This window comes from Cavia porcellus, unplaced genomic scaffold (assembly GCF_034190915.1).
Source record: "Cavia porcellus strain 051 isolate PalLab524CR breed Dunkin Hartley unplaced genomic scaffold, mCavPor4.1 scaffold_12, whole genome shotgun sequence".
NCBI lineage: Eukaryota > Metazoa > Chordata > Mammalia > Rodentia > Caviidae > Cavia > Cavia porcellus.
Window position 1 is genome coordinate 57,702,132 of NW_026947495.1, and position 13,989 is coordinate 57,716,120.

General features: G+C 39.3%; 1 protein-coding gene across 7 annotated transcripts in view; it reads right to left on the minus strand.

Annotated features, from left to right (window-relative positions):
• Positions 1–218: 218 nt before the first annotated feature.
• The window catches only part of Fastkd1 (FAST kinase domains 1), a 39,569-nt gene continuing 25,798 nt past the window's right edge, over positions 219–13,989 (minus strand). For 6 of the 7 annotated variants that reach the window (XM_063259228.1, XM_063259227.1, XM_063259226.1 and 3 more), the window contains 6 exons: positions 12,162–12,290; positions 5,851–5,982; positions 5,049–5,162; positions 1,960–2,098; positions 1,137–1,251; positions 219–353 (listed from right to left, as the gene is read on the minus strand). In XM_063259228.1, the coding sequence (XP_063115298.1) occupies positions 258–353; positions 1,137–1,251; positions 1,960–2,098; positions 5,049–5,162; positions 5,851–5,982; positions 12,162–12,290 (725 nt within the window). In that variant the 3' untranslated portion in view covers positions 219–257. The remainder of the gene's footprint in view (positions 354–1,136; positions 1,252–1,959; positions 2,099–5,048; positions 5,163–5,850; positions 5,983–12,161; positions 12,291–13,989) is intronic. The other variant, XM_063259232.1, reaches the window with a different exon arrangement.

A 13,989-nucleotide genomic window follows, 5' to 3' on the forward strand; every position in this document is an offset into this window, starting at 1 on the left:
CAGCCTGGCCTCAAACTCACTGTCATCCTCTTGCCTCAGCCTCCCCAGTGCTGTGATTATAGTGTGAGGCACCGTCCCCAGCAACCTGCTTGTTTTGTCCCATTCCCAAAGGATCTTTTGTCATTCTCAAACGTACCAGGCAGCAGTCTACCACAGAATGTTTGTGCCTACTGTTTTTAATCGAGTCAGGACCACTTAAAGAAAAACACATACAAATGTAATGTACCAAAAGAATTCATTTTAAATAAAAATGACAATCATGATTTCCTGTCTCCAAATATGTGCTGTCGCAGGTAGTCCATGCGAGCACCCCTGACTGACAGCGCCATGGAGTTCCACTCGAAGTGAGGAATCTGGAAGGTAAGCAAGGGAGCAGGAGTGAGCCTTTCACAGCAGCAACTAAACACATCAGGGGAGACCTAGGGACCTCGCACTGGGGAAGATGCGGAGCCCCGTGGAATCGCTTACCCAGCATGGCCTGCATCCGTCAGCAAACTGAGGGTCTTCCCTCCCCGCTTGCCCTGCACCATTTCCTAAGCCAGCTCCTCTAGCCCGGGGCTCTGCAGTAGCCAGGTGGACACAGCACCGCGCCCACACCCACACGTTAGCCTCCCCTCCCCAGCGGGTCCCTCTCACACTGCCTCACTACGCGTAAGGTGAGTACGCAAATCAGCAGCTCTTCTAAAGACAACAAAGGAAGTCAAGTTTTTGAAGGGGGTACTGGCAATCAAATCCAGGACCTCGCGCTTGTCAGAAAGGAACTGAGCTAAATTACCGCCCCCTAAAGGAAGTAAGTTTCACTTCTTATTCTACTAAGAATATGTTCTACATCAGATACCCTAATGTAACATTTTTAATATGAAAAATTTTCATATTAAATGTGAAATATTTAAATTTTCACGTTAAAAGGAAATACTTGTGTAGCCACTGTCTCTTTTTTATTTTTAATTAATTAATTAGAGACAGGGTCTTGCTAGATAGGTAAGGCTGGCCTTGAAACCACTATGGGCCCAGGCTGGCCTTAGATTTACATCTATCCTCCTGCCTCAGCCTCTGGAGTTCTGGGATTACAGGAGTGTACCACTGCACCTGGCCTCTGTGTTGTTTAGAGGATGGATTACATGAGTGTATCCTACCTGGATTAAACGATAGCCCAAAATTTCTAAATGTCGTTTTCTCATAGCAGATTTTCCTTGCAAGTGAGGAATGTTTGTACAAAAAGATTTTGAGTCCAAATATTTGATTACAATCCTAGATAAGAAAAAAATAAATACTATATTTCCAAAATTAAAGAGAGAAACTGAGTAATTATAAGCCTTTCAGGAACAAGAATGTATAAGCTAATGAAAACCACATCAATATAAATGAGTATACCATTTTATTTTTCTACTTAAGAAATTAGTAACTAGGGATGGGACCGTAGCTCAGTGGAAGAGTGCTTGCCTAGCATGCACAAAGCCCTGAGTTCAAGTCCCAGTGCCACCAAAAATAAAAAAGCAACAGATAACAATTAAACCTATTTGTTTAAACTGTATTATATTAAAATAGCTACCTGCTTTCATCCATTTCTCTGTCCAACAAACACTTACTTTTTTCAGTGTACATGTGTTACACACTCACTGTCCCTAAGGAGCTCACCCATGAAGACAAAGTGATGTGGCCTCGTCCAGTGAGCACACAGGGTGAGGGGGAGTGGCAAGGGCTCCGCCCAGCACAGGCATGGGAAGGCTGAGGGGGAAAACGCCACTGCCCCCAGTGGTGCCACTGCTCAGCACCCGAGGCTGTGGGCTCGGGCAGAGGAAGTAACAAGCAGGCGCTGGCAGAGAGGTGAAGGTTCACCGGGAAACTGCAAGTTACCACAGGCGCAGAGGCTACTACCACTGCACCTAGAAGGCCCAGGTCCTAATACAATGCCAAATTTTACATTTAGGTAAATCTGAAATTAAAAAAATACATCACCTTTCAGCTCCGGCAGGAAGACTTGGTCCAACTATTTGAATGTTTGAGTCTCCATACATTTTTGCTGGTTTTCCCAAAGTTGTATTATGGCCTCCATAAGAAAGAGGTTGTTTTCTTTTATCCAAGATACATTCAAAATCTTAGGGAAGTAGAGAAATCAACAGTATAGTTAGGTAACTTCTTACAGGCAAACGCTGAAGGTCTGTTTTTACTGCATAAACATATAGAGGTATATATACACATGGAGAGAGGAGGGAGCCAGAAGAACTCATCCAAAAAGAAGTAAACAGAAAGATTCAATTCTACTGTTTGTGGAGCTGCCATCCCAGGCCTGGCCGCTGCACATACGGGAGGGAACAGATGTGTAATTTAAGTATCTCCTCTTTGTGGGTTTTGGTTTCTCATGGCTAAGCCCAATCTTGACTAATACAAAAATAAACAGCAGCGTGCAATATATGTACCATTGTTGCCCCCTCATTGACATGTTTTGAAATTATTTTTTTCTCTTTGAAATAGATTTTTTAAAAAAGTAAATAGGAGAGGATGTGTCTTGTGCAAAATGAAAAAACTTAATGATTACTTAGTTCACCTGCCCAGTGTGGCGCGCACACACACACACACACACACCCCTCCATTGTCATCCGGCCTCTGCCCCCTTATTTGTTTACAAGGCAGCCCATTATTCTGTTCGTAATGCCTTAAAATCTGCTTCCATCATGTTTTGTTTTTGTTGAGACAGGGTTGCACTATGTAGTTCAGGCTGCCTTTGAGTTTACTGTGTACTCCACGTTGGCCTTGTGCTTGTGGTAACCCTCCTGTCTCAGCCTCCCAAGTGCTGGATTACAGTTGTTGGGATTAAGTGTTAACATTTTTTCATCCCTGAAATAGATACCATACCTACTCTTCTTCCACATACCAGTCCTTCAAAGGTCTTCTATTGTTGGATCTTGGGTTTTATTTGTTTGTTTGTTTGTTTGTTTGTAGAACAGGGGATCGAACTCTTGACCATGCGTTTGCCAGGCAGGCATTTATGTCACTGAGCTAAATCCCCAGCCTTTTTCTGCTTTTTTATACTGTGGTCCTGGGGCAAACATTTTAAAAGTTACCTTCCCGGGCTGGGGATTTAGCTCAGCGGCATAAGCGCCTGCCTTGCAAGCAAGCAGTCATGAGTTTGATCCCCGGTACCGAAAAAGACAAAAAAAAAAGTTATCTTCCCCATAAGTCTTCTGCTTTTCAGACTAATCATCCCTAGACTTTTTTCCACGTAAAATGTATTGAACACTTACTGTGTTCCTCTGCTAAATGCTTTACATTAAATGCTGGCTTGATCCCACACTAAACAGGCATTATTATCCTCATTTTACAGATAAAGAAACTAACAAGGAACCAGGAAGAGTGACACATACCCAAGGTCCCAGTTCCTCCAGAGGCTGAGACAAGACGATCACAAGACTGAGGCCACACTGGGTAACCTGGTGAGACCCTGACTCAAATAATATTTCCAGAAGGGCCGGGATGCAGCCCAGTGGAAGAGCACACTTGCCTAACAGGCGCACGGCCCTTGTCTTTGATCTCTAACACTGCCAAAAGAGAAAAACTAATAAAAAGAAGCTGCTCAAGGATTGAAATCCATGTCATCCCGCTCCTCTCTAATTCTAAGCCCTGATTTCTAGGTCTTTCCCCTCCTGTCATTTGTTTCTATTTGTCACTGTCTTTCATAAAGGGCATCGTGCCGAAAGGGCAAAAAATGTGAAGGACAGAACGCAGTGAGGTTACCAACTTGATTATTATTAGTATAGTAAAAATAGTTATTTGATTTTAGCAACCATTATATGAAGCAGATATTATCTAAAAAGTTTATGCAATTCTCTTAAAAATCTTTTCATTTAAGCCAAGCAAGCATCTCCCCTCCCTGGTAAGCGGTGGTGATCTGGCAAACTGCGGCCCTTCTAGGGGGACAACCAGCAGCAGCTCCTGAGATCCGCACCATGTTGGAACTTAGAATGCTGTGAAACTAAACAACCAGCCTGCCTCCTTGCTAAGCAATAGTGAACCTACTGATGCTGATGCACGGCCTAGAGCCAAATATCCCATTCCCCTATCCTCCTCCCCCCACCCCCCCGCCCATTAGCAAATGGGAACCAGAAATCTGAGTGTCTCCTGGGAGGTTGACATACCAAATAAGGGGGACTTCCTTCTACCATCTCTTTGAAGGCAAATATTTTTATTACTGTTTTGCTCTATTCTGATTAATGGTACTGCTCTATTCAATATTCTGTTTTAATAAATTCTATAGTGTTCTATATTTCATCTCATTTTGATATATGTGATTGAAAGAACAACTATTATAAAGATAACAAAATATGCTGTGATACCTATTACTGTTATCCCGGTAACCTGCTGTGAAGTTCTGTACCAATTTCACTGTACGATCTTAGTTGGCTTTATTCTGTCTTGTTCGGTTGTATACTTTCAAAATAAAATTAAAAAAAAAATCTTTTCATTTAAGGAACCAGTCAGGATCATGTGCACAGTATCTTTGGGAATCTTAGTCCAGGTTGATAATTCAAGTTAGTTTTTGAGATGAATTTAAAATAATGAATCATCAATACAAAAATTCATTTTCCTGACTTTAGCCCACTGATAGAGGATAAAAATCTCTGGCAATTTAGTCAGTCTTCTCTGTTTGTTTTGTCTTTTTTGAGACAGGGTATTGCTATGTTACTTAGGCTGGCTTTGAACCTGCTATATAGTCCAAACTGGCCTCACACTCACAGCAATCCTCCTGCCTCAGCTACTGAGTGATGGGATTACAGGTGTGCACCACCATGCCCAAGGATCCATGAGTCTTATTCTGGGTTTTACATACAACTGACTTTAAATTTTTTCCTGGAAAGCATCAAAATGCTAACGGTTATCCACACTGGGAGGATTAATTATATTCTTTCAGTTTGAGTCTGTTCGTAAATTTGTATAACAACTAGAAAAATCTTTTAAAACTTTTTTTTTCTTAAATTCCAACCACTGAGATGAGTCTTTTCAAATTAGTTTGGTCCTCAGAAGTAGGTAACTCCTGATCAGTGACTTACCTACTCTGTGGTAATAAGACGAAAGAACCAAGGCTTTTACAAAATTGGGTCCTCCTAGTACCTCTGACAGAACTTTATAAATCTGCTGTTGTGCTCCACTCATGTGGCCAGTACCTTTATGAAAACAAAAATAGACAGTTCACTTAAGTTAATCAGATTCTGAATGACCATTCCAATTCTACAAACAGAAAAATAAAGACTATTTCTAATACTCCAATAAGAACTTTGAGGTAATACCACCAAATACAAGTTCTTGCTCTCAAACAAAAGGTTTAGCATACTAATTAAGATTTTTATTTTATTTTTTTTGGTACTGGTGATCAAACTCATGACCTTGAGCTTGCCAGGCAGGCGCTTATGCCACTGAGCTAAACCCCCGACCCATTTTTGTTGTTTTTTGAAACAGGGTTTCAACATATAGTTAAGGCTTGCCTTGAACTTACTTTGTAGCCTGGGCTGGCCTTGAGCTCAGAGTGATCCTTCCTGCCTCAGCATCCCAAATGCTGGAATTACAGGCAGCACCACCATGCCCAGCAAGAAATTCTTTTTTTTTTTTCATACTGGGGATCAAACTCAGGACTTTGCTCTTGCCAGGAAGGCGCTTATGCTGCTGAGCTGTATCCCCAGCCTGAAATCCTTATAACATAAGGGTCACCTGCAGCATCTCACCTAGAACATAAATAGGTGATGGCCTTCTTGGAAATTCTAGTGTCATGTTTAGATTTAACAATAATAACAATGTCCTCCCTAAAAATTTACTTCATAATTAAATTTCACTATCTCACAAGAAGAAAACTCAAACCTTTGATAATCTGTTGTTGACAAAAGTCGTCATGAAACCATGGGATTTGAAGCTCAGGACATTCCAAGCAGACAGCTCTATTCAACTCCATCAGACGAAACTGGACGTTGGTACTCAGAGACGAAGGTAAGACTGAAATGAAAAATAAAACACTGATGGACTTTCATGGTTTGGGCCATGGTAAAAACAACTCATTTTTTCACACCATTTATCTCCACTATTTGGGAAATTTTTATTTCCATATTATATGAAATCACTTCATTGCACACAAATGCTTTATAGTTTAAAATTACTACATTCAGTAGCATGATCAGGTTGAACTTCTGCACTATTGTCACTAATTGTACATTTTAAAGCTACTTTTTTTTTGAGATGGTTTTGCTGTACAGTTCAGGCTGACCTGGACTCACTACACAGCCCAGGCTGGCCTCGACCTCATGGCGATCCTCCTGCCTCAGCTTTGCAAGTGTGGGGATTAGAGATGGAGCTATTTTTTGGTGGGGTTTTTTTTTTTTTGGTACTGGGAATTGAACTCACGACCTCAAGCTCGCTAGGCAGGCACTTGTGCCACTGAGCTGTACCACTACCCCCTCTTTTTTTAAAGAGAAAAAAGATAAAAACAACAATGAAACAGAGTTTCAAAACAGTTAATAGAACAGTTGCAGTAATTAATGCATTGCATATTACTGTCTTCATAGTAGTTATTCAAAGTACAAGATTTAGGCGCATCCTGTCCAAATAATATTAGCATACACCTTGCTTTTCAACTAAGAGAAATTAGTAGTATAAGTATCTTAACTATCTTGTGTGTGTATATTTTTTTCCTTCTTTTCTCCTGTCCCCCCATCTCAGATTCTCTTTCCTTTTGAACAGTTTCTTCCCATTTCACATTATCTATTGTACATTTTGGATCTTATTTACTCTTTCAGCTTCTCACACTAGGAGACAATATGTTTATATATCAGTCTGACTTATTTCACTTATAAGTATGGTCTTGAGCTGCATCTATTTATCTTTTTATGGCTGAGTAGTACTCCATTATATAAAGAAATCCACATCTTATCTATTCCTCAGTTGATGGGCATTTGGGTTGTTTCCAAGATTTAACTATTATAAATTGTGCTGCTATAAACATGGGTACACATATATCATTGTGGTATGATGTTTTTAATTCTTTGATAAGATATCTGGAAGGAGTCTGGTAATATATTTTATTCTTTTCTTTTCTTTTTTTAGTACTGGGGATTGAACTCACAAACTCAAGCTTGCCAAGCAGGCACTTCCACTGCTAAGCTAAAACTACATTTTAAAATATTAAAATATTAAAATGTAGTTTTAGCCAGGCATGGTGGTGTACATCTTTAATCCCACTGCTCAGGAGGCTGAGGCAGGAGGACTCCCGAGAGTTTGAGTCCAGCCTGGGCTATACAGTGAGTTCAGGCCAATGTGAACCACATAGTGGGACCCTGTCTGAAAAAACTTTCATTGACCTAATATTTTATACTCAGGAGTTTATCCTGAAGAAACAATGATTCATGTATAATGGTTCATTACATGTAATAATAAGAACTGAAAATAACCTATACCATAACAAGTACGTTTTTTATTTTTATTTATTATTTTGAGAGAGGGTCTCACTGTGCAGTTCAAGGTGACCTTGAACTCACTTATGTAGCCCAGGCTGGTGTCCAACAAGTAAATTTTATTACATCCATATAATAGTATATTATATATCCAATAAGAATGTAAAAAAACTTAATGACATGAAAAATTATTCAAAATGTAATTAGACAAAGAAGGCAATATTCAAAAGTGAATATGTAAATAATACAAATTTTTATATAAATACATGATACATGAGAACAGAAAAGAAATACTTCAAAAGATGGGGTGGTAGAATACATCCTTAGTATGTGGCGGGCTTGAACCCCTGCAGACAAACAAGTGGAGGAGACAGAGACAGGGACAATGGAGAAAGAAAGAAAAGGAACAGAAGGAAAAAGGAAAGGAAAGCAAAGGAAAGACGGCATAGTGTGTACTCCAGTAATTCTAGCACTCAGGAGGCTGAGGCAGGAGGATCACTGTGAGTTCAAGATCTGCGTGGGCTACATAGCAAGACCCTGTCAAAACACACACACACACACACAGACAGACACAAACACAGAGAGAGAGAGAGAGTAGAAAATAAAATAGAGAAATTAAGGGAGGAAGGAATTAAAAAAAAAAACCAAGAACTACTCTAAAACATTCAAAGTGGTGGCCGAGGATTTAGCTCAGTGGCACATCATCTGTCTGGTAAGTGTGAGGTCCTAAGTTCAATTCTTGGCACCCCCTCCGAAAAAACAAACTGAAAGCAGTTAGGCTGAGAATGCAGCTCAGTGGTAGAGCACTCACCAGCATGTGTGAGGCCCTGGGTTCAGTCCCCAGTAGCAATCAATCAATGAAGTAGTTTACTTCGTGGTAAAATTATGGTATTTCTGTCTTTCTTTCTTTCTTTCTTTCTTTCTTTCTTGTTTTCTAAGACAGGATCTCACTGTATAGTCCATCCTTGGCCTTTTCCTCAGTATGTAGTCAGGATATGTGCTCCCCTAGATTTGCAGTTCTCTTGCCTCACTCTCCTAAGTGCTGGGATTAGAGGCAGTTGCCACAACACCTGGCTTTTACTTTTTGTTTTATATTTCTGCATATTTCCCAAATTTTCTTTTTTTTTTTTTTTTAATCAGTACTGGGGATTGAACTCACGACCACACACTTGCAAGGCAAACGCTTATGCCACTGAGCTAAATCCTCAGCGTCAATTTCCCAAATTTTTTACAATAATCACGACAAGAAAAACTTTTTGGTGGTGCTTGAAATCAAACCCAGGACCTCACAAACATTAGGAAAGTTCTCTTCGCTGAGCTACAGTCCTAGCCACCATGAAATACTTTCATTAACAGAAATGCCCCTAAGATTTAAACGCTTCAGTATGAACTGGTGTATTGGCACACAGGTATAATCCCAGCACTCTGGGAGGCTGAGACAAGAGGACTGCAAGGTTAGACACAGTCTGGGCAACTTAGGAACTTGGGGAGATCCTGTCTTAAACTGTGGAAAAACTGAAAAAAGGGTTGGCAACAGTGACTGTGAAGGCCTTGGGTTTAATTACCAGGACAAGGAGGAAGAAAAGCTTTAATAGGAATTGAAATTTGGATATAAAATAGAAGGGATAGATGGGCAAACCAAACGTCATTGAGAGCAGGACTGGCAGGGAGCTCTGCATCGACCTGTGGTGAGTGAGAGAAATGGGGACCCTTTCATAGACTAGGAGGCTCCAACAGAGGACATTCTGGGAACGGGCAGACTAGCTGGAACAGGACGCTGCAGTGACTTTAGTCGCATATTCCCCTCTCAAGCGGGATTGGTGGGGAGCGCTTGGCCTGGTGACGCAGCAGACTAAGATCCAGTAGGCTAGCCCAAATCAGGTCCCTGTGCCTGGCGGTGCACCCTAGCAGTGAAGCCTTCAGTAGGTTGATCTGGAGGGACGGGCCCAGCAGAGGCTGCCCAGGTCTGTGTCTCCCTAGTACACTGCAGTAGGCGGGAACACCTAGCCAGCGGACTCAAACAAACTGTAACAGATAAAGAGAGAGAAAAAAAAAAAAAAAAAAAATAACTGGGCCTCCTACATATGCTTGTATGGAAGGAACAAAAAGTATGGGAAAAGGGAGCAACAAGAAAGGCTCCTCAGTCCCCAATCCTGAGAACACTGATCCAGGAAAGGTAAATGCAAAAAGAGAATGAAGACAGAAAACATGCAATATCAGACACAGCACCAATAGACATAAAGCAGTATCTCCAGAGCCTCATAGACGAATTAAAAAATGAAGTATTTAATGAAATAAAGCAAGAAATAAGTAGAATAGTTAGAGAAATGCTAAGCACCGCCCAACAAAAAACAGATGGTGGAATGGAAGAACAGAAAAAAAGGGGAGAATTGTTTGATGGAGATAGAGAAAAACAGAATACGTGAAGCAGATTACCATCAAAGAGATTACCAGGAAACTAAAAACTCTATTGAAAGCTGGCATAACAGCTTGAAAGAAACTAAGGATAGATTATCAGAACTGGAGGACAGATTTGTAAAGTGGGAGCATGAAATGAAAAACTTCTTAAAAATAACAAGAAAACAAACAGCAATAATACAAAGGCTAGAAGATGATAAGAGGATCTATAACTTAAGAATTAAGAACATAAAAGAAGAAGTAGGGACACAAACAAATGAACTACAAAAGCTATTCACAGAAATAATCCAGGAGAATTTCCCTAGTTTAGCAAAAGGTAAAGATACTCAGATGTATGAGGCATACAGAACCCCAGCCACCTACAACCCAAACAGAGCAACACCCAGGCATATAATAATCAAAATTCCAGAAATCCAATATAAGAACAGACTATTAAAAGCCGTCAGAGACAAGAAACAGATCACTTACAAGGGAACACCCATCCAAATTACAGCAGACTTCTCAGCACAAACCATCAAATCAAGAAGAGGATGGGGGGAAAAATTCAAGCTTTGAAAGATAATAACCTCTAGCCAAGATTGATATATCCTGCACAACTGTCCCTAGAAATTGATGGAAAAACAAGGTGCTTCCAGGATAAAGAGGAACTAGGGGAATTTGCAACCACCAATTCAACTCTACAGAGATTACTACAGGATATTCTAAAAATGAAAAATACCAAGATTCCAGAAACAGTGGCAGAGAGGCCACTATGAATGGAGCAGAAAGTGAAATGAAGAAGACAAACTGACAACTAACAACAGAAAAAGAGCTCAACAGAAATGAGGCAGAGAAGATTGGATGATAGGAACAGCTATTTTGGAGAAAACAAGACATTATAATAGCTAGTGCTGATTTAATATCCTCTTGTTTTGAAGTCCCATCAAGCTTTTGTTCTTCTGTCTCCATCAGTTTTAACCTGTTGTATCTTATTGGATTTTATTATATGTGATAATATAAACAAAAACTTTTATAGACAAGGAGATTATACAGAAACCATTGTTCATTTTCTGTTAGTTGATTCTAAATACCCTGTAATACTGTCATTCTCTTGAACAGTTTTACATTGTCTTGATATGTTTGATGCTATGGTATATGAAGTTATACCCAAAGATTTTAAGGGAAGAGACACTATGGTAACTACTATAATGTTGAGATTATCTTGTGGTGAAACACTATTTTGCTTAAATGGCTATGTTTTAACCTGCGCTGTTTTGTTGTTATGCCCTCTTTTTTATTTCAATCTCCTTTTTATTATCTACTTTTTCATTTTTATCCTTTTAATTAAGGAAAAAATAAATACAAAATAGCAGGATATATTATAGTAACCCACTTTGATTTCCTATTAACTTGATTTGAAACCCTGTATTGCTCTCACCATCTTGTTTTGACTGATTTTCCTCTATTCTATCTTGCTTGCTACTACCAAGTTCGAGAGTATAGGCAACAACTCTGAAGACAATAAGATTCATTATGACGCCCATTCTGGTTTGACTATTATCTTCTTTTGAAGTCCTGTAATGTCTCCAATATTTTGGTTTTATTGGTTTTGTTCTTTACTGTTTTGTTCAATTTTATTATAACTGATGATATAGGCAATTCTTTTTAAGATAGCAAGAGGCATTATGGTAACCAATGTAGATCACTTTGTATTTTGTTTTTACAGTATGTATTATGTCCATCCTTTTGTTTTGACTGACTCTGTTTTGTAACGTCACAGTTGGTTTTATTCTCTTCAAAAAAAATAATAAGAACTGTGGGAGTAATAAAACCCAAAATGTGTAATTGTCATTGTACAAAAGAAAGGAAAAGAAGGTGCTCTAAAGGATATAACTGCATGTATATATATATATATTTTTGTTTGTTTGTTTTTATCGGTACCAGGGATCAAACTCACGACTGCCTACTTGCAAGGCAGGCGCTTATGCCACTAAGTTAAATCCCCAGCTCCCAACTGCATGTATGTTTAAGTGTATAAGATAGATAACCATATTACTGAGTTTTGCTGGATCATTGAACAAAACTGTTTGCAGTCTCACTGTTTGAAAGTCTCCTCTATATGCTTTAATTTTGTAACTTGAACAACTATTTCAAAGATGACAATATGTAATTAACTAGTGGTTTCCTACTGTTTATTTTTTCTGAAATTCTGTATAACTTGTACCCTTTTCTGTTTTTTTTTTCTTTTTTCTCCTTAAATAAAATTTAAAAATAAATAAATAAATAAATACATTTAAAAAAAATAGAAGGGATAATTCAGTTTATACGTACTTTCAAGCTGAGAATCTAATCTGGCTAAGAACTGGATGTTAAAAATTGCCTTCAGCAGATCTTCTGGGAAACATTCTAGTATGGCCAAAGAGTGACCAAGATACACTAACATAAGCGGATCCAATGTATCTGAAAGAAAATTAAGATTGGAATAAAATTAGGATGTACAACTGCCCTGCAGACACATGGATCATTTATCCACATACAGTTAAGTTTCTAAAAAGTGATAAACATGAACAAAACTCATGCAGTCTGCTTTTGAGTCAGCAAGAGGTCAAGTGTCACCTTTGGGGGTGGCAGAGTAAGCACAGGAGACAAGATACTATGTAACGAGTCCCTGAATGATTCAATTTGTGAAAATTCAAACTATTACACTAAGTTAAGTGAATGTTACTGCTATTATTACACTTTAACTACAATTTTCAGAACTGCTTTGAAAAGACAAAAAGATCCCAAGGAGACGCGCTGGGGGCCCTGCGCCTGGTGACAGTGAGGTGCTCTGAACGCCTCAGGTCCTGCTCTAAGTCCCGGATCCGTCCTGAGGAGCTGCACATGGGAGTGGTGGCCACAGCCTCTGCTCGGAGTCTGCGCAGGCTGCAGAGTTTGCAAGCGGGTCAGACAATTCAGGAAGACCAACTCCACCACATACAGCTGCTCTCTGAGGACTCAGATCCAGGTTGAGCACAGGCTGAGGCTTGGGTTTTGGCTTAGGGTCTCCCCCTACCTGTCACCCACAGCATGGCAGCTGAGATGAATATATACTTCTCAGATAAAGAAATACAAACAGCAAATAAATACAGGGAAAATGTTCAACATCGCTGGTCATTCGAGACATGCAAGTTAAAACAACACTGAGATTTCACCTGACCCCAGAAAGAATGGCTGTTATCAAGAAATCAACCAACTGGGAAACCAAGCAACCAGACTGCTTCCCTGGTAAGCAGCTGTGAACCTATCAGCACGAGGGCTGAGAATCAAACATCCCATTACCCCCCCCCCCATATCCCACCCTGTTAGCAAATGGGAGCCAGAGGCCTGAGCATATGCAATATAGCAAATAGGGGATTTCCTTCTACCACCTCTTTGAAGGCAAATATTGTTATCACTGTTTTGCTTTATTCTGATTAATTGTATTGCTCTATTCAATATTGTTTTGATAAGTTCTATAATGTTCTGTATTTGGTTTGATTTTACTATACCTGATTGAAGAACAACTATTGTGAAGATAACGAGATATACTAGGGTACCTATTACTGTTATCTCGGTAACCTGTTGTGACGCAATTTCACTGCACTGTTTCAATTGGCTTTGTTCTGTCTTGTTCTGTTATATTTCACTAAGTTCAAAAATTTTTTTTAAATCCCTAAAAAAATACAAAAGAAATCAACCAATAACAAATGCTGCAGAAGCTGTGGAGGAAAAGGAACCTTTCTGCACTGTTGGTGGGAATGAAAACTGGTGTAACTACTATGGAAATCAGTGTGGAGATTCCTCAGAAAACTAGGATTAGAGAACCCGTGGGACCCATTTATTCCCCTTCTGAGTATCTTCCCAGAAGAATTAAAAACATCGTACCACAGCAATATATATGCACCTATGTTTATAACAGCATAATTTGTAATAGCTAGATCTTGGGAACAACCCAAATACACATCAACCCAAGAATGGATAAAAAAGATGTGGTATTTTTATACAATGAAGTGCTACACTGCCATAAAGAAGCATGAACCTGAAACATTTCTAGCTAAATGAACGTAACTTATAAGTTACATTATACATATATATATGTACTTATAAGTGAAATAAATCAGACTCACATGTGTAAACA